The sequence below is a fragment of the Lonchura striata genome, chromosome 3 (genome assembly GCF_046129695.1).
Source record: "Lonchura striata isolate bLonStr1 chromosome 3, bLonStr1.mat, whole genome shotgun sequence".
NCBI lineage: Eukaryota > Metazoa > Chordata > Aves > Passeriformes > Estrildidae > Lonchura > Lonchura striata.
Genome location: NC_134605.1, coordinates 28416992 through 28438666, shown reverse-complemented (window position 1 = coordinate 28438666; position 21675 = coordinate 28416992). Strand labels below are relative to the sequence as shown.

The 21675-nt window shown below is 46.3% G+C and overlaps 1 protein-coding gene across 1 annotated transcript in view; it reads right to left on the bottom strand.

Annotated features, from left to right (window-relative positions):
* The window catches only part of SLC24A3 (solute carrier family 24 member 3), a 113648-nt gene that overhangs the window by 84501 nt on the left and 7472 nt on the right, over positions 1 to 21675 (bottom strand). Inside the window, exon 2 of the mRNA XM_021543338.3 lies at positions 11053 to 11190. Within this exon, the coding sequence (XP_021399013.2) occupies positions 11053 to 11190 (138 nt within the window). The remainder of the gene's footprint in view (positions 1 to 11052; positions 11191 to 21675) is intronic.

Sequence of the window (21675 nt, the reverse complement as noted above, 5' to 3'; positions counted from 1 at the left end):
CACCCCTCTGCTTTGGGGGCTGCCAGGGGTAGAGGCACAACACAGTGAGCAGAAAGGATCTGGCAGCACAGCTGGACAGTCTCACCAAGCCTACCCTGCTCACCTGAATAGCTTTGGGTCACTTCACTGCCTGGCCTTGCAGCCACACCTCTCTTGTGTGGCCCATCAGTCCAGAGATGCTGGCAGTCACCACTAAATCTCCAGCTGTTGCTATGGCTACAGGAAAGTCACTGCATTCCTTCATGAAGCATACTGCCTCACTGAGGGTCTTGGCAGCAACCAACTGCCCTTGAGGACATCCTTGAGATCCTGCTTGCTTCAAGAGTGGCTCTGATGTCCTCTCACAGAAAATCCATGCCCCCTCCTTCCCTTTTCCTCAGCACACTGGCCTCCTCTCAAGAAGCAGCTTGAGAGGAGCACAAATCTCAGCAATTCTTACTGCAGAGCACAAAGGTTCGCAAAGGGTACAGGAAACACTCAAATTCCCAGGGAAAATGAAACGCAAGGAGCTACTTCATACAGAGATACCAGTTACTGATTTGCTAACTGCAAGATGCAAGAGTACACCGGGGAAGTGTCACTCGGTCCATCAGCCCAATCCCAGTGGCAAACACATCTCACACTTTGTTAGCACTTTTCCTAGTGAACATGGCACTGGGTGTACACAGAGCCAGAAGGCAGTGTCAAAAGCACCCCTCCAGCCTGAGCAGCCATCTCTCCCACTGCCAGGGCCCCTCTCCAGGCATGCTAACCTGCCTGTGGCACACTGACATGGCTGTGTCTACCACAAGCACAGGTAGGGATCCCATCAGGCACTCGGCTTGCAGCCAGGTTTTATGGAGTAACAGGCATAGCTCCTGTGGGCAGGTGTGGGAATCCAGAGCTTCCCTCTGGCTGCCCTGGAAGGCCTGGGACCCTGGCAGGGGGTCAGGAACCCCGCTATACAGAGCCTCCAGAGACACTGTCTCTGATCTCTGGCCACAGAAAGGAGTTTTCAATCTTACAGGATGAATTACAAGCTCTGAGTGTTTGATATAAGTAATAATTAAGTGTGGCATGGGTGCAAAAGTAAAATTTTAGGATTCTAGATTAGGGGTTCAAAGGGGACAAGATGGAGGAAATTGGGTGTGTCTTGTCCTTTTTCTCCTTCTTTGTGCCCTCCATGTTTCACTGTAGTGTTGGCATTTTTCTATTGGTTTAGGCTGGGGACACACTGTTCAACGTAGGTGACAGATATTGGCACATTATTGTAAATACAGCACAGGTAGTTTCTGGTATATAATGTTTGTAACATCCCACTGAGGGCCGAGCCCCACACGCTGCCCTGCAGGACAGACCTGCAGCAGGGCAGCAGAACATGTTAGAGATAAGCAAGAATAAACAACCTTGAAAACAGAACAGACGAATTATGACTTCTTTGGCAATGGGGCAGAAAGACAGAGAATCATCAATACCACAGATTCTGACAGGCAGGAGACGCAAGCAAGAGACTCCAAAGCAGCCTCCTCCCGAGGAAGACATCTGTGCAGTGACAAGGCACAGGGTTCCCCGTGCCCCAGCCCACAGGATATGTGATCCCTGACTCTGCTGAGCTGTGCTGGAGTTCTGATGATGAATAATTAATTGCTGCTTTGTTTTCTGGTGAAATTCTATAGCAGTAATTATCTCTGTTTTAACATAAAATAATGATCACCTTCTCCCTTCTTCCTCTTCTACTGCCAGTTAAGAGATGGGAAGACAGCACCTCTGGCTCATGACTCCTCAGAGCCCTTCAGGTCTAGAGTTCCAGTGGTGGGGAATCACTGGGATGGTCTCCTGGGCTGGACAGCTTGCCAAGCTGCAAAAGGACAGATCAGCGCAGTGCTTGGGTGTCCTGGTTTAGGGCAAATTTGGGAGAAAACCTCCAGAAAGGAGCCTCCCAGAAAGCAAACCCACCTGGTTTGGAAAGAATTTCCTCGAAGAGAAGTGGAAAAAACATGTTTATTTAACAGGCAAAGCACTCCCCAGCACAAAAAAAGAAATAACAACACCAGATGACAAAACTCTTTCACCACTCTGAAGAGATAACAAATTCAGAAAGTCTCTCCTGGAAGTGGTTGCTTTGTTATCAGTCCTCCAGCTCTGGGAATGGCTGCTGCAGGCCACAAAGTGCAAACTCTTGGTGTTTCCCAGGTCCCAGTCCAGAGCAGGTTTGAATGGTTCCAAGAAAAGGGAAATAAAAACAGTCCAGGGAAAATTCAGACTGCCAGCTAAACTAACTAACAAGCAAAAGCAAAAGCAAGAGCAAAAGCAGGAGCAAGAACAAAAGCAAAAGCAAGAGCAAAAGCAGCACAATGTACTGCACCATCTGTGTCCAGCAGACCGTGAGGGAGTGAGCAGGCTGATAACAAAACAAAACTTTGCTTTTCAGAGCCAGTCTTGAAGGCACAGAACATATTATCCAGCATAAACAGAACAGAAAACTGGGGATACAAGCATCATAACATCACCCTAGGACACTGGGTCATGGGGGACTCACACTCGTGGGGGCAGGAGTTGAATATACAGTTGGTTTCTTCTGAGACTTTTAATGAGTGCTAATTTGAAGTTGCCATTCAAGCTGTCAGAAGCTGCCCATCCATCACCAGGTGCCTGGGCTGATGCTGCTCAGGATTGGTCTTGGTTACAAACACTCTGCTCAGGACTGCTCACTTCCTCTTATCCCACCTCTCTTTTTTCTATGCATACATATATAAAACTAAGGAACAGGTTTATTCTTAAGTATTTCCCCCTCCAGCAGAGAGGCACAACCACAACTGTGCAAACAAGTTTCTGGCAGATACTCATCCAGGCTCGTGCCTATGGGGGACACTGCCAAGACCAGTGGTGAGGACAGAAAGTTGTGGCACTGCCTGGACACTACTTTCGGTCACTGGCAAAGGCACACAATGAGCTGGAGGGCAGCAGTTCCACTGAAAGAGAAGCTGCCAGAAAGCTCATGAAGCACTGGGGTAGCTGCCCCACAATCAGTAATTTTTTTTCTAAAGCACCAGCATAAGCCTTTTAAAATATATTTGACCCTATCCCGAAATTTTAGGGTATCTGACCATATCCTAAAATCCTGACATTCAGGATGGAAATGAAACCAAATTGGAAAACCACCCAGTATCTCTGGACAAGCATACACAGAGTGCTGAGCAGCTCTCCATGCTGATGACCATGGGGCATCTGCCTGGTTTAAACACTCCAAGAAGCTGGCATCCTGTTCTGTTACCCTCCCCATCTGTCTGGAGCATGCCCTGCTGTCATGGACAGTTTTGGACTGGAGGGGTGATCCCTCTTTCTGTGTGGTTTCATCACACCCAGCACAGAAGACTTTGATCCCAATGGGAGAGCCCCTGAAGAGCCTTGGCTAAAGCGGGAGTTCTCCTTAGAGCTGTGTGTGCACTGTATATCCCCTCATAATGGCTTGTCCCTCCATATCCCCTCTTTGTACCTGTTTGGTTCATCCCAGCTTTCCCATCAGTACCTGTATGTCCATCAAACCCCAACCCATCCCCCTGTCTCCTCCCAGGTGATGTGTCCATCATCTGGTGACCCTTCCTCTTTGTCCAGATCCTTCTCCCAGGGTCACCAGGTAACTGGACCCTGGCTGGGACTCCTCCCGGACCCCCTCTTCAGTGGTCACTCTGAGGCCTTGCCCCCAGAGAGCCGCTCCCATGCTCCCATGTCCTTCCCCGTTGGCTGTTCGGTTTTCCCCACCCCCCTGTATCTGGCTGCTCCGGGCCGGGAGACCCTCTCTCTTGCTCCGGATGCCTTTCGAGGTCAGATGTGGCCTGGGATCTCTCCAGGCCCTCATTAAACTTTGGAACTAGTCCTGAGGGAGAGAGCCTCTTTCCTTTGCTTGTGGGACCAGCTCATCTTTGGACTCACGTGGGAGCTTCTCCAAGCCCCCCAGGATCCAAGGAGAAGTTCCTTCCCTCTGCCCACCTCGCCCCACTGCCCAGCTGGCCAGGCTCCACAGGGGATCTGTTCCCGTGGATTTGAGGGGGAGACGCAGCATTCTCCACCCCTCTGCCAGCACTAGACATCTTGGTATCTTTGGGAAAGAAAAATCAGTCACTTCTCAATTTTCTAACAGGAGCAGAAGAGAAATGAAAAATGAGCTGCACATATGCGCAACCAGTATCTAATCTGGGAATTCTTTTTAATGCAGTCCACAAAAGAAGGGCATTTTAATGAAATATTTTTATTTTACCCACTGCTGCACACTAAATCAAACTGCTTCAGCATTAATATATGAAACTATTATTCTGTGCATGCGTAAGTGAATTTACACGTGTCTGTATATAAAAACTATACCATTAAGCACTGCTTAAAATGCAGATTGCAGATGATAAAAACTCCATCCTAACTGTATCAAAACCTGACTTGGGGTGTTTTATTTGATTCTTGGTCATTTAAATCTCATGTAAATGCAATGAAGTCAATGAAGTCAGTAATAATTTACACTCATGGACTATCTGAACCTTTGATTTTTAACTACTAACTACTGGCAAGAACCAAAAAACAAGCAACAAAAATCCAGTTTGCAACATGGGGCCAGATGTTATTTTTTGTCCTTTGCAGTAATAGCTCAAAAATACCGATTTTAAAACAGAACTCTAAGAAAGGTTTATCCTGGATCTTAGAGCTACATCAGCTTTCAGCCCTGAAACTTAAGTTAATGCTTGAGGCCCCTGCTTACACATTCATGTTTGATCTGTGAAATACTATAGACACACCAACATTTAAAGCATGTGCTGATAACTACTTGCTCTGATTTCTTTAATTATCAAGCTTACTCTCTTGTACCCTTCTAGCATCATAGAGAAACTTTAAAATAGCTTAAGAAAGACACTGTTTTTCACATTATCTGATCAGGAATCTCATACTCTGTCCCAACAAAAACAAGTCACACATTTTATATGGCCTGGGGTCAACAGGCACCGAGGCAAATTACTTCATTCCCAAATTTCTTGGTATTGCAAGTCTAAAATTTTTAACAACTAAAAATTTACAGCAGTACAGATCTTCCTGGGGAGAATGAGGACATTTTACAAAAATGCAGCAATATATTTTTAAATGCTAAGTGGACAATTTGCGTTTATCACACCAGGCAAATAATTCGGGTGTGAAAAAAAAAAAGAAACTATTCTGTTATCTGGCCAGTCTAGAACATCTACATCTGGTACACAATAACTGCAATGTTATTGCAGCTGTGAGCAGCCATCTGCACCTCAACAATGACCCAAGGCAGCCAGAGCCACCAAACAAGAGGACCACACTGACTCTTCCCAGTTGTCAGCCCAAAACCTTCCACTGGTGCTTGCCAAAACCCTCCAGTTTTCCATGCTCAGCATGTGAAAATCCAAGTGCATTTTCTTCCCAGAGAAAGGAGCAAGTCTGACTTGACAATTTTATTTTTTTTTTTTTTTTCCTGCCTCCTTAGAAATTCAGGTCACAGGCCACAGGGAAGACTTCTCAGATTACCAGAGTGAAGCACAGAAGCAGCCTGGCATCCTCAAGTGTCAGAGAAGTAAAACCCAATTCAGGGAGATACAATGTGATTTTTATTCACATCTGAAGTCATGCTTAGTGGCTTAACACCTTTTAAATGCAAAAGTATTTAAAGATTTGGAAGCAAGGGTCTGCTTTCAGTATTTCAAGCCTTTCTGCTGCCTTTTCCACAACACACAATAACCAAAGGAGTAACACAAGCTTGCTAAAAGGTCAAGGAAGCAAGCCTCATTCCTCCAGATACAAAGAAGAACAAACAAAAAAGTAACAGAGGAAAAATGCAAAATAAATCCAAAACCAAGAAAATTTCTGGGTGTTTTAAAATTATTCCAGTGGAGAAAACATAATCATAAAAAAGGACACAGGGCTTCCCCACTCCACCACTGGAGAGCTCCCATGCAGTGGGGCTGCACTTCTGACTGACTCTCAAATATCCTCCTCCTGTGCCTTTGGCAGCAGCAAGCATACAGGTTCTGTTCTTTTTTACCTACAAGGATTATTTCTCTCTTCCTTCCCCCTTGCCATTATTTCTCAAGACTATAAACATGATTCTTTGGTAGCAACAGGCAATTAACCTTTGGTGTTCCTCACTCCCCGTGCAGCGTGACATACTGCTCTTCCCCCAGAGCTCTGTGAGCCCTCCCTGCACAGCCAGCCCGTGGTAACACAGCATTTTCCACCAGAAACAACAATTAAAATGGGAACAGTCTCATCACAAGCATCAACAATCAAGCAAACAAGTCTGAGAGATCTACCCACACTACAGGTGCACATCCCAGCTGTGCTGCAGCACTGAAGGCTGGCCAAGGTTCTTTTCTGTCAGAACAAGCAGTTTAATTACAGCTGTTTGATACATGGGTAGATATGTATTCTTGAAAAATTGAAAGCAGATTTCTGGGGAAGGCAATTTGGAGCTCACCACCTCTCCAGTCTGCACACTGTAGGGACAAAGCTGGCTTTGGAATATGGAGGTTGCTTTCTCCTTCTTTGTTTCACTAATGCAATCACACTGAGGATGAGCTGGGTAATACCACTGCCACCTCTTGATTTTTAATCTCACAAGCTTTGTGTTATTTTCCTCTCTGAAACTCTGGCTCTTAGAGTTGCATACATAACCACATGGGAACACTGGCAAAAATTTAGCAAAATGTACACCACTGGCCTCCTATGTATGTCCAGAGGGCCCTGTTTTACAAGGAACTGCATGGCTTTGGTGATCAATTCAGAGTTCTCAAGTAACCAGCCAAAAGCAGTTGTTCTGACCCTTTGGCATGATGTCCAGGTGCAGCCCTGCTGTAAAACCAGGTCCTGCCTCAGAGCAATCATGGTCAGCTACTTGCTCCCCTGCACAGCAGCACAACTCAGCCACACTTGGGCTGTGCCCCCTTGGATGGCTGAAAAATCCTAGAGAAAATACTTGTGACCACCTCTTATTGCTAAGAGATCCTACAATCCAGCAGTCCTGGAAAAAGGCCCAGTCCAGAAGGCGAACCCCAAGCTCTGATCAAGTCCAGAACGCAGCACAGAAAAGGAAAAATATCTGCCATGGTTTCTAACAAAGGAAGCCTCGGGCTCTGCAAGGAGAGCTCCAAAGCCCTCAGCTGCCTTGCACATTTCTCTCAGCCAGAGGTGCAGCTGTTGGGATAAAGCCAAACCCAGTGTCTGGACACAACTCGGGCACCAGTGCCGGGCTCCCCGAGCTTCAGCTCCTTAGGGCCACATGTCAGCACCAAATCTTAGCCCCTGGTCCCCACCATGAGAACATCTCTCCTTCCTGGCTGCAGCAAGGGAGAACCCAGCTCCCTGGCAGCACAAGAACCCAGAAGAAATAAGCATGTGTTTGTTTCTGTTTCTGATGTTTTAACCCTAATGTTCTGGTTTTCTGACCCTTTAGGTCTGAAGTTGACAAACAGAAGCAAAGTGTGGAAACAGAAGTTCAAGGAAATTCTGTCAAATTCACCAAATTTATAGCTCAGTGAGAGAAGAGCATCTTTCTTGCTATTCCTCAAGGATATTTTGTTACTAAACTTTCAGCAATTTATTTTTCTAACATTCCCTCAAGTGAAAGCAAGGTTTGACAACTTGCAAGGCAGGAACAATTTTTAACTTTTCATTTTGCTAGCATAAAATTAATTTTGCTTGAGGGAAGGCAACTTTCAATTGGATTGAGGCTCAAAGAGGAAAAGGAAAAAAAAGTAAAACAAAACACAAAATCACTCTTCACAGAGGATGCTGTATTTGCTTGGCAAGAAGGCCCTTCTAAACTCTGCAGTTCTCTGGACTTCATTCTGAGCATGACAGCTCAGCAGAACTCACACCACATAAAGCCCACCATGTGCTTAAACAAAACAGAGGAAAGAGATCAGAATGCTCAGCTCCACTCGAGGGGATCTGGGTTTGTGGCCTTGGGTTTGTAGTTCAGTGGCAAAGGGACCCTGAAGACACAGCCACAAGTAGACAGCAAGGGTTACCAGCTCCACATCCAAGCACTACAGATTACACTACCGTGAGCTACCCGCAGGAGAAATATTGATAAAGGAGAAAGTTGCTTTTGAAATAAGATGAGGAAATGTAAAAACTAATTGCACAAAAACTTCTTTGGCTGTTTAAATTGAGCAATTTATGCCTGAGGGCCTAAATGAATACACGAAGATCTTTTTGGTCCTGCAGCAAGCAAATATTTCCTGCTATTACTAATAATGACTTTAAAACAGCACACTTAAGCAGGGCTGTTACTTTATTTTCAGCCTTCCTGAGGTGGGAGTGGAAGCACTGAAGCAGGGGAGGAAGGAAGGCAATGACAGCTTGTCAGAGGAAGCATATGTCAGTCTGGTGAGGAGCTAACTAGGGCTGGCACCAGGACCTTGGCCACCCCCTCCAACCTGTATCTCCAGACATGTGACATCCCATCCTGACAAAGCCCCAGAGCCTGGCACCCTCTGGTAGCTAATAAATCATGTCTGAAATAAGAGCAAGCTCTGGAGCAAGCTCCAGCGCAATTTGAATTCTGAATCTGGTAGCACAGGGACCTGACCCAACATTAAACCAGCTTAATCCTTTTTCTTGGCTTCCAGTGGTTGAATAACATTTCTGAACAGAACTGGGTGAGTAAATGATACTTTGCCTGAACTGACACAAGTAATTCTCACTTTTTCCTCCTCATCTTTTGCATGAGCTAAAACTGTCAAACTTGGCCCAGAAACACAAGTGTCTCATTTAAACAGTATCACTACTTCAGTGAATAAACTGTCCATTTTTTTTTGTCTATCTCTAGTTCCACACACCTTCATGTGGACACCACAAGGACAAGGGGATAGGTAGGAGATGCCAGAAGAGCATCTGCTGTCTGACAGCACACTGCCATGAGAAGCCACCAAGATCCAAGGGGGAAGGAACAGGCAGGGCTGAACACTCAGAGGACAGGCAGCAAGAGACAGAAGCTCCTTAGAAAAGATAGCAGGCTGCTCTGTGGTTCTGCTTCCACAGGCACTCAACACAACCACCATCAGCCACAGGACCAGGCCAGAGCCTATGATGGGCATTTCTCAGAAAAAGGTCAAAACAAACAAACAAAAAAATCCTAAAAATGGTCTTTAGGCTATAATCAGTCCATTTCACCACTTCAATATTTCTACAGTTTTTGTTGCAAAGGGAGCAAAACCCCTACTATCTGGAGCAGTTCTGATGATGAAATGATACTACATAGACCATTGGATAAACCATTAGGAAATGAAAGTAGCAGTTGGCAAATATCATGACAGGCAATCAAATGAGCCTGCAATCACCCAAGCAGCTAAAAAACACAGATCTTTCCTTTAGCATGCCAAGGTGTGTGTATTGCCAACATAGCACAGAAGCCAAGCACTGCAAAAAAACACAGCATATTTTAACAGGAGGCATTCCCCTTTCCTCCACCAGTAGATGAGGTAAAACCGCTTTCTTAGACAATCCACTCCTTCCAAGTGCAAGGTGTTTATACAGGCTCACTTGGGAAGTAAGAAGGAAAAAAAACCCTTTTCAGGCAGCCTTTCCCTCCTCACACCTGCTCAAGGGAAGAAGCACCTGAAGGTCAACACACATGGTGCTGTGGGGATGCTAGGGAGTTTTGAGCTCTGCTGATTCCCAGGTCACAGCGGGCCCTCAGGCTGCAGTTATACAGCACTCATGCATTATGCTCAGCAGCACCACAAAGTGCCCCAGTTTCCCTGAGCAGCCCTTGGAGAAGGCAAAGGCAGCCGTGCTTGGTGAAACCTCAACTGCTGTGCCAACATCTGGGGCTTGATACACCACCAGCACAGCCAAGAGAAGGACTGTTCTGCCCTGGGGCCGTGGGATCGAGCTTTCCATCAGCTCTGCCTGACAACCACAGTTCCTGCTGTCAGGGCTGTGCCAGGATTTCAGCCACCCTACTCCTGGCCACACTTTCAAACATGAAAGCACAGCTAACACCACTTCGCTCCCTTGTGCTGTAGCACCACAGGCAGCACCACCGTCCTTCACAAAACGTTGATATGCCCATGCCCTTCTGCCAGCTCTTTCACTCACTTGTTTACTGAGCAGCAGAACTGACGCATCCTGCAGGTCATCCTCAGATAACAGAGCTCAACAGGTAACTTTTACAGACACTGCATTTTAGGAGTGTCCCACTCCCAAATGCTTCTGACTGCCACCTGGCCTAACATCAACACAGTACTTAACACTACTCAACAGCACTTAACACTACTTAATGTTATTTGCACTATGACAAATCCAAACAAAATCGACAAAACCAGAAGCAGGACCTTAACTCTGTTACTTTCACTTCCTTTCTGCAGTACTTTGCATCAGTTTCTACTATGGAATGTCACATCATGACAGTTTCAAGAAGAAACAGTAATTTCACATATCTAGGTATTTCTGCTTTCTCTCTCCTGAGAAAACATAGAGTACTCAGTAGTCATTGTTCTACTTTCTGAAAAAAAGGGGGACAAAAATCCACACATCACAAATAAAATCTTCCATGCTTCCTACAGGCCACTCTATTTGGTGAGGGCAGCAGGAACAGATGCAATAGTGAGACAGACAGTGCTGAGATACCGAGCACAGTGGGGGAAAATATTACTGTCAGTGCTGATGTGAGGCTGCAAGACTGGGTCTGCACTGTGGCAGAGTTATGCAAACAAGCAAAAATTGAGTAAGAAAAATTTTTGTACCAGTTTTTGCTGTCTAAAAAAGACCATAATCATCCATCTGTCTAGAAATGTTATTAAGGATTATGGCAAAGGAAAAATTATAGGCAGAAAAGTGCAGCCAGAACTGGATTTGTTAGAATTTCTCCTGGGGCACGTAACCTAGATTAGTCCTGAAGAACAGAGAAAAACCCTTCCCCTCTTCTCCCCAAAACTTGAGGAAATTATATCCAAGCTCTGATATGAAGAGCAGTGTTTATGGACTTAAAAATAAGTAAGTCTTGGAGTACAGATGTGAGGAAGCCATCTGCAGGACTGAGGAGCTAGAGGCAACTTTCATTCCTACCTGGTTCAGTGCAGTTTCTGATGTAGAGCTGCCCTCCATCCTCTGGAAAGTCAGTCACGTTCTTCTCATGTGCTTGCAGGAGCTGTCGCCCACTCCACTTGTCACCATTTCCCACAGAATAGCTCAGGGCATCGTAACCTGAAAGAAAAGAGTAGTAATACATTAGGAAAGGCAACTCCTGATTCTGCTCCTGAACATCTTGCAGCAGACACAACATTTGCATTTCAAAAACACCACACTCCTTGGGTTTAAAAGAGCAGTGTTTCTAAGCCCACTGGAATGGGATACTGCCAGCAGCTCCCCATCCCACGGGAGCTATGTGCATTCTTCCAGAGTTTCTGAAGGTCATCCTAGCAGAGCATCTCTGTTTTCCCACCCTGCACCATCTGACTAAAGCCAGAGCACACCTCTGACTCATTTCCACACCTCCACGCTTCCAATAACAAGAAATATCCATGAACATGAGGGGCAGTACTATGTCTCACTACCTTTGACTCAACCCCTGCTCTGCTTCCCCTTCGGCTTTTCCTTGGTGCTGGTAAGTGAAGCTCTGTTTTAGCAATGTCAACAAAGACAGCTGGCTGACTTCTACAATATTCCTGACACAAGGCTGGTCAGCCCTGGACATGCCATGTCTGCCTGATCAGCTGGACAAACATGCTCATGTGCCAGTTCCACACCTCCTATGCTGGTTCAAATTCAAGGGTGGAAGAAAAAACTCTATTTTTTTTTTAAGCCAGAAGATATCCACACACCAAATCAGCCCTCTTGCAATGGAGATCTTGCAGCCCTCCAGTAACAAACAGCATCTAAGAGGCATTTCCTCCCATCTATTCATCCCCTTCCCAACAAGCAGGACATGGGCTCTCTCACAAGGACTTCTGAATTATTCCCAGTTTTGTCCACTACTTTGGAAACAGATCACAGGCAAAAAAGCAGTGGGATAGAGATTCAAATCTTGGGCCAATGTCACAGATGGTGATTAATGACAAAGGAAAAGGTTCTCTTCAGCTCCCAACCCTTGTGTTAGGTTCCCTGGCACAAAGTTAAGAGGGCTGCCCAATCTGAGACTTGTCTGCCTTGCCCAGATCATGCTCTGCTTAGGCCACTCCATGTCACGCTAGGAGGGAATGTTTGGGAAAGGGCTGCCTGGGAATCTGCATCCCAGGCCACCAGTAGTAACTGGGACCAATACTCTCAGAATACACACAGGAGTCATCTGGGTGCATGTTTGGGGAAAGAGCCAGAGCTGCACAGGCAGCCTGAAAGCACCCCTGTTTTCTAAGCAAAAAAAAAAAAAAACATTTACCTTGGTAAGCCAGATGCCATCATTTGAAGCTTCAAGCACTTTGTTCTTTCAATGCTTTACAAACGTTAGAGAACGGAATTTGCTGTCAGTTTAGTCTGTAAGTGTCGGAGTCCAGAGCCAAGTGACCCTGACATGTAAGTACCAGTAAGATTAAGCTGATATAAGTGGGCTGCATTTCCAAGAAGAACCATAGGCTGTAATGCAGCATCAGGGATCTCCTCTAACAACAAACACTCTGATAGCCTGAGCAAAACAGTTTCAGTTCCAGATACAAGCTGCTTTCAAAGCAGAGGAACTCTTTTCCAAGCCAGCAAGGCTTCTCTGTGTCACTGCATGGAGCAATGGTATGAGGGATGGAGGACACAGGGACTGCCATGGCCCCAGACCTCTGGCAGAACCTCTGCCTCTCTTGGATGGCAAACTCTTCCAAGCGAGGGGTAAAGAAAAAGAATGTCATTTAAGGTGACTTTGGAAGGGAAAAAGCTTATTTTGGCAATAGCAGTGTTTATAAAGGCTACATCCAGCATTGACAAAAATCAGAGTAAATAGCGGTGGACCTGGTCCATGGCCGAGCTCAATGCAGTGACTGACACCAGGAAAAGCCCTCCTCTGGAGCCTCCAGGTCTGAGCAGGGCCAGCTGTCCCACAGCACAATTTGAAGCCCACCATCCTGCCTAGGGCATCTCCATTCAAAAACACATTTCACTCAACAGAGCAATAGAAAATAGAAGTTAGAGATGAATCTTTTTCAAAGCTTTGGCTTTCCAAGGATTTTCCTGTGAAAACAGGGACACGTGGAGATTTTAACCTTGCTAACAAGGACATTCAGTGACACATAAGAGGATCCCTGTGGTTTCCCCATGTGCTGGTACCAGTCTCCTTGTAGTGTGGTGGAGGCTGCTCAAGGCCTGCCCTGCTTTAGGTGCTGGCACAAGGCACAAGCACCAGGGATACCACCTCAGCCACAGAATTCCACAGCAGGGCTGCCAGGCTACCACCACTATGGCCAAACTCTTCTTCCCAAGGAAAAGCAGGAAAACTTATAAAAAAGAAAGCTAATAGTTTTCTTTCTCAACTGTAGTTATTCAGAATTGGATGGTTTTTAATGGAGACCACAACAAAGAGTTTTTTTTCATTTTCTCAGCAGAGGTAAAGACTGCTAAACATCCTGCCTCACAGCTACAATGCCATTTTGGGCAAGCGAGATGGCACACTTTTCTTATTAATGTTCTAGCTGCTAGCTTTATACTAAAGTATCACTGTGACATCCTCTAAAGCTCTGATACAATGAAGAGTTTTTCCAAAGTTCTGTACCACAGTGTATTACAAAGTGAGAGAATTATTTTTTTCAGGCACTGAACATTGCAGCAAGTTATTTTCCACAACTACAATTCCATTACACACTCGGAAGCCAGGCTCTGGAGAGCTTTACTTGCACCTCCTCCTGGAGATATTCCAATGGACAATAAGCACGAGTCATTTTTCCCTGTCTTTGTGCCTGCTCTGCATTTCATAACAGAACTAAGACAATGCAGATGGTGCATTTTGAGTAGCTGCATCTCTTTCCATAAGACAGGGAGTACACAAGTGCGTACTTGCTGGGAGTTCCTGTCCCTGCTAGGCTGGGGTGGCAGCCTGCTGGGCACAGCCTCTCCAGCAACACTGCTCACCTGTTCCACTTATGAGCATGGAAATGAGGTGGAGTGTTAAAAATAACTGATCAGACAGCTCAGAACTCCTGGAAAGGTTCTGTGTGTGTGATCCTGATTCCCACATGGGAGCTCAGGAGCTCCTTACACTATTCCAGATGGCTCTGGCTGGAGTTTACAACTTTCAGTGCTGCAGAAATACAGCCAAACTCATCCTGGCTGCACTTCCCAGCACAAAGAACACCACCTTACAATGACAAACAACATCCCCATGTTCCCCCATTGCACTCTGATCTCACAGGTGCTTTTATTTTCAGCAGCAAGCAAGGCACAGGAACCCCAACAAGATGGAACAGCAGCAAGACCTCAGAGCAGACACTCAGCTCCTACAGGGTACAAAGCAGGCTGGTGTAGAGGTGAGGGTCCCACGGGACAGGGAGGCCTTTGCACAGCTGGTACAAGCAGTCAAACAAGACAAGAGCACCCAAATCAAGAGCTGGAAGAGGAGAAGAAACTTATCCACTGCAGTGGAGTGTTCGGCTCAACAATGCTGAGATGAAGAAAGGCAACAAAGATGGAAGGTGTTCATGAGCAGCCAGCTGGAGCATGGAGGAGCTGATGGGCCAGGGGCTGGAGCAGGGAAGACCTGACAGGCAGGGCCTTTCTCTGGCAAAAAGCACTGCTGCCCAAGAGAGCTGGCAGGTATCTACAGCTCTCACTGACAATAAACTCCTTTCAATGCAAACTGCGGGCGAGAGCCAAAAACAGCACAGTTTTTCTGAAATATGCTTGCCCTTCCTCCTCTCTCATCTGTCCCTTTTATCTATTGTTTTCATGGTGGCAGCTTTGGGTTTTGGAGAGTTGGTTTCACAACCAGCTGAATTATCTCTGTCTCCCTGAAACGTTCCTGCAGTTAATACAACAGGGAAATATTTCGGAGGAAGAAAAAAGCTGGAAGAAGCACAAGCTTCTGCATAAACCACCTCTCTGCACAGGTGGAAAGAAGTAGTGTGGTGGCCTCAGGACAGAACAGATGAACCCTGATGGAAGACCACCATGCAGCTGAATGAGCTGCGACCCTGCTCCACAGCTGCCCTCCCATGGCCGTATCCCGGTGGCTGCTGGCCCCAGACCCTCAGGGACATGTCCAGTCAGCCCCTGCACCATCAGACCCACTGCAGATAGCCATCACAGGATCTGAGCTTGTAAATGCATAAACACATCATAAATGCACTAGCCCTTTGCCTAGGCTGATTTGGGAGATGCTTTTCTTCCAAAATAATCAGCAGCAAGGACCATAAATATAGTATCATCAGGGAAAAAAAAATTCCAAACAACAAAGCCCCAGAAATCCCACACCTGGCTTTGACAAGCAGCCTGCTCCTTACACCTGATTTCAAAGCTGTATTTCCATGCATCCTGACCTACACGGAAAGGTGCAGAAGGGCAGGGAAAGCACACTGCTGATAATACCTGTACCACACAAGTGAGGCATGGAGGCCAGAGCCAAGCTGCAGGTAGTACCCAAGCAGGGCAGAGTTCCTGCACCAACAGCCCCTCACCACACACCCTCCCACATGTTTTCTATGTGACCACCAGCAGAAAAAATCCCACAGCCCTCACAAAACCCCAGGCACACCTACAGCTCCCACATACCTCCAAGGAGGCTCCCAGCCCCCTCCTAAGAAGCACAGAGCCCGCTGAGGGTCCCACAAAGCTTCTGCCCCTCCCAGCCCAGCACTGTTCTCAACAAAGCCCAGCTGAAGTAGGGAGGGCAGAGCACACTCCGAAGGTCCAACAACAGCTCCACAGTTCTCATGGCAACAGCAAAATGTGACTTTTGGTTTATTTTAACTCTGAAAAGCTGCCCAACCTCTGGAAGTGAAATTTCCACGTGCATGCTGCTGAGGCCTGCCTCTGCTCCACCCTGAGAGCAAAGAAACTTCAAGGACAGGCAGCACTCAGCAGAAATGCACTCATTGCTCATCAAGCTCCAGGTGAAGTCCCTGCACCACTTCAAACAGCGAAGCCCAGGGGATGGAAAAGTATCCCCACAAAAGATGAACACACTCCCCAAAAACTCCTTGGTTCCTACATCCCGAAGAATGCCAGATTAAGCTTAGTTAAGTGAAGATAAAATTCTGTCTTGTGTTCCCTACTGTGTTGTGCCAAAAATTGTTACTGGATATGTGATTATTCCAAGCTTCCATGATTGTTCATTACCAGTTTGTGTAGAAACTTATGTTTTCTTCAGTATTCATATCAGCTTGACCATTAAATTGACCATTCCATTCTTTTTGATCTATGCCTAAGTGCAAAAGGAACAGTTCTGCACCTGGTAAAAAAATACCACTTTTTATTTCTCCCTATCACAGCCTTGAGTGACTCAGCTCCTCTCTAAAGCAAGCAGGGTTTTGCTTCTCCTGACAATGTTTTCATGCTTCTATAAATCCCCCAGTTTTACCACGGACATACCTCTGCGACCCTGCCCAAATTCAGATCATTCTCAAGGCAACAGCTTCCCACTGGTCCGTACAACAGTACTAAGTACTGTGAGCCCTGATTCTCTGCTCTGGTTTCTCAGGGATATCTCACTCCCTGCTGCCAACTCTTAACTCATTAGCATTTCACCTGGCATGAGTGGAAAGTCTGGGCACTGTTGACACCATCTCTCTGCTTTGCAGCCATGGACTGCCCAGCATGATTTCCAGAGCTCGCTGGCACAGCACATCTCCCCTGACAGAGCTGCTGCCTTCTGTCCCAAGCATGGGACAGTCTCCTAATACCAGCCAGAAAACTGCTTTTGCCTCCTCCTCTTATGGCTGTCATAGAGGAAACCTGCAGAGTAGATGAAGCAGCATCCTTCACATTACCCTGCTGCAGGCACCAGTGTTTCCCCCCTCCCCAAATAAACAGAAAGAAAATTTTCAGAGGCAGAAAAGGGAGATGGAGAACAAATTTCCCTTTCCAACACATCCCTGAGGCAGCTCCTCTCCCTGCCCAAACTCTGTCCTATGCATCTTGCCCTCATCCCTTCTCCCTGTGAGGGATGACAGGGAATCCTAAAGCACATCCAGACCCCCTGCTCTCTCCCTTTCCCACATTTCACTAGAAAACCCTGCTCACAGAAGGCAGGAGTCACAGCAGTAAGGCTGTGCTACAGGTGGCTGCACATCTGGGTCATCCCTATCAAAACCATCCATCATGATTTCCCTTCTTCACAGTAGACAGCGACGAAAAAAAAAAGAGCAGCAATTAATTAATCTCCGGCTGACTTTCCATCACTAACAGAGCTACTTTTTATACCATTCCAAGATCTTGTGGCTGCTTGAACCTGGCAATCATGACCTTACAAGGCTGGAAAAGCAGTACTTGAGAGCCTAGCTGTTACCAGACAGACCCGTGTTTCTTGGAAGGATTGGGTAACGTATTTACACAAAGAGCTAACTCTCTGGAGAAGCCATTTATCTTTTTAAAAGCAGTGAGAAAACGAACTGTATTTCAAGCCCCTGTGACAGGGGCAAATACCTGGGGCTTGACCAGGGGGGGTTTGTGCTTGGGAGCTGAACAGTCACTGCTCCTTCCCCCACATTTATGTATTTCTCTCCTAATTTTAGCTGACACAGTGGGAGGAAAGACGGTTTTGGGTCAGATGAAATGTTTCATTGGAATAAAATATTTCATTTTGGTTTGCTCTCTTTTACACTTCCAGGTAGATAGAATTCCACATAATTAAATTTAGTCTGAAAATACCATAAAAATGTGCTGGGAAAAGAAACATAGCAGCTCTTCCACCAGAAAGAAACAAAAAAAAAAAAAAAAAACAAAAACACAACAAAAAAACAGGGGAAACCATTACTTTATCCCAGTTAAATTGAAAAGTGACACTCTTGTAGCTTTGCCTGAACAATTTCTGTCGGTGTCCAAGGCCAGGCTGGACACGGTTTAGTGGAAGGAGCACTAAAAAAAAGCCACCCTGTAGGGAACGCTGGGCTTCATCCTTCCCAACACCACCCCTCCCAGGAAAGAAAGGAAAGGAAACAAAGACTATTGTAAGCCCTGGCTGCCACCCTGGTATCTCTGATAGGTGAAACATCACAAAAGAGATTTTTTTTTTCATGTTTTTCTCCACAAAAGATGATGAAAATACTGGATCTTGTGTAAAAGTAAACAAGCATAAGGGATAAAAAGACTATTTGTCCTGTCCTTTTGCCTTACATCTCCTTTCCCCTTGTGTTTCCCTGCAACACCACCACATGAATCTTGTAATTTGTATTTGTTTAATTGCTGTTATTTACTGCTTCCACAGTGCTGGAAAGGCACTTGGGGAATGGAGACAAGTCTCAGCCCCAGACAAGACACTGACTCTGGTATTTAACCCCACTGTTCAGTACCAAGTCTGGGTTTGCTGCCTAAAAGCACTTCTAACATGAGCTGACACTTGGGAAAATTCATGGACAGCCAGCCCTCATCAGGCAGTAGAGAGCTGCAGTAGACAGAGTGAAAGGACAGGAATAAAATATAGTGGGAGAGGAGTGTAGAGGAGCTGGGAATTGTGAAACAAGCAGCTGGGGACAGAGGTGTGAACCCAGGCCAGGCAGAGGGAGTGCTGGTAATTCCCCTTTTCCTGCATCTGCTCAGAAAACCCCTAAGATGACTCTTGTCAGTACTAAGAAGATGCTGAAGGGCAGCTGTTGGCCCGTAACTGATCCTGTGCCTTCCTCCCCATGAAGCTGAGTTCCTGACAACAATGCAACTTGGTTCCCAGGAATTAACATGGGAGACAAAGGTGCTCCAGAAGTTGCAAGGTGCCTGTGGTCCTGTTCCCTGCCACTGGCTAGCAAATGGATGTGGTCTGGAGCTGCCACAAATCAGCCACATGCAAATGGGCTCTGAGAGCAGGAGAGAGCACCCACCAAGTGTCTTTGTGGAAAGCCTGGTTCCACACCCCTATGTTATCACAAACAGTGCCCTCCAGTGCACAGGGATTCCTGCCCTACTTCAGACCAATCTGTGTGTCCCCAAGCCAAGCTGAAAATTATCTTAGTGACAGAGAGTGTTTTCCCTCAGGCATCCAGTTCATTAAACATTGAAAGAGCTATTACTTTTCGGGGATGCCAGTACACCAGCTGTGTCCATTATTTATAACATAATGTATTCATTATGCATTTCTTCCCATGCTCCTATCTGCTGATCTCATAACAGGCCCTTATACACAATTTTAAGCAATTAATCCTACCTTAATTACAGATATACATATATTTATAAGCCTCAGAACATCTCTTATATTTATTAGGAGTAAGCAAACACATCTAGAAATAAATCTGGTACTCAGGGAAGAGAGGTTCATGACCAAGTGGCCTGAGAATCACAGAACTGGAGCCAGGCACACTGCAGTTAAAATTGCCAGCTTGGGCTGTCTGGAAAAAGTATCTTGTTCTGCCACAGATCCCTCCACGACATCACGACATCCATTTCCCTGCTGACGGATGTGGCTGTGAAGCCCAGGATCAGCGAGCACGTGGGTGCCAGCCCCAGTGCTGGCCAAGCTCACAGGGCAGGAAGGTCCTGCTCACCCCACTCTGCTTTGTGCCTCCAGGTCCTTTTTCCCAGTCCCACAGGAGGGAATCAGTCCTGGGATCCCTCCAGCAAGGGGCAGCTGCTCAGCCTTCTGCCCCTCTGTTACAGACCCTGAATTATAACAAAACTCCCGTCCTCTGTCCCATACCCAAACCAAGACAATGGTGAGTGAAAAAAAAATTTTAAAAGGGGAGAGGGAGAGGGAGAGGGAGAGGGAGAGGGAGAGGGAGAGGGAGAGGGAGAGGGAGAGGGAGAGGGAGAGGACTATGTGGACACTTCCAGGAAGCTCCTCATAAATCACCATACTATCCCTGGCTTCAGCAAATTTTGCACTGGTCCTTATCAGGGTGGCCCAGGAGCACAACGCTGCTAAAGCATTTCAAGGGAGATCTGTGCTAAGGCTTGGCTGAAGCTTTTAGAGGCTCCTTAGCAGATCCCTGAAATGCCCCTAATAGCAAAAAATGTGGATGCAATCTCTGTCCGAACTGGTACCTACACTCTTACTTCTTCCACCTGGGGAATGTTCCCTACCCACTGGAAAAGACAGGTACAAAGGCAGCAGGTACCAGTCCTGAGCAGCACAGTAGCCCCCCTGCCCTCCTCTGAGAAATGAAGCCAACCTGGAATGCTATAAAGTGTTTTAAGGAAATAAATAATACTATAGAGGGAAAAAAAAAAAAAAAAACTTTTGTTTTTAACCAGAGGTCCTGGAACAAAAGGATGGAGCTCCACATCATACCAGAATCAAGTGTTTGAGGCTGTCCTTTCTTTATAAGGCTTTAAGACAGGCAGACTCTCCCTCTTTATTCTTTACTCACCCTGAAATGAGACACTGCAGACCCAGGTTTAATTCACTGCTCTACTATTAGCCCGTGAGGTTGGACCTTGGACAAGTTGTTCTGTCCAGATTCTCAGCTGGTGTCAGTGCCACCACAGCCAATTTAAACAATTTGAGATGCCAGCCCCAGAGCCCTGGGTCCTCTGCCTCCGTCTCCCAAGCAGCTCTGCCATCTGCACGCAGCCCCACGCCTGAGGGGCACTCGAGGGACACCAAGTGTGGGGAAGAGAACTCATGCTTCCTTGGACAGTACATGGTTTTCATCAAATTAAACAAAAAGCCTGGTTTGGTTTTTGGAGATTTTTTTTTAATACCCTTCTGATCAAAGCTTTAAAAATATTGCTGTGCTCTGGTGAGGCCCCACCTGGAATTCAGCTCTGGGGGCACCAACACCAGAAGGATGGATGGACCTGTGCGAGCAAGTCCAGAGGAGGCCACAAAGATGCTCAGAGGGCTGGAGCCCTTCTGCTATGGAGAAAGGCACCCCTGCAACCTTCCTTTGGATCATTTCTTCATTCAAGAGGCTTTAACATTACTCAGTTACTTTCTTCTTAAAAAGCCTGATTTTCTGCCTTCTCTGATTTAGTGCAAGAACATGAAACTCAATTTGTTTTGTCAACAGCCAGCAGCAAAGTTAACTAACTTCTGGGTGTTTTTAAGTGCTGCCTACCTCTCCTGCCATGCCACTGCTGTCCCAGTTGGAGCACAGAGCCAGCAGCACCTCGCTGTGAGCACATCTGATGAAACCTGCTGAACAAGCTGTGTATGGCAGCCACTGGCTGGGACCAGTTTCCCCTGAAGTGAATTGCTGCACTGTCTCAGCACAGGCAACACTCATTTACAAGAGTTTCTTTCTGCCCCATCCTCTCACCAATATACAAATCAACTACAATGTAGAGGTGCACTGAGAATTGGAGGGTAAGTCTTCTTAGAGGAAAAAGGAATATCCATGTAAGGCTCATTTCTCCTCCTGCTTTTTTTACAGGATATTCTGGCCATCTTAGAAAGAAAAAAAAAACCGGTTGAGTCTATCTATGAATAAGAATTATTTTAATAGCAGACCCTTCCGTTGTTTGTAGCTCAGTTAGCATGTTTTTAGCTTGCATATCAAAAAGATTCTTTTCCTTGACTTCAGCAAGCTCCTTCCCAATCAAACCATTTAAACTGTTTGCAGTTCTCATTGGATATGTGATGCCTGCTACTGTGCACTGCAATCCCTCAGCCATCAAGCAGACAGGCACACTTCC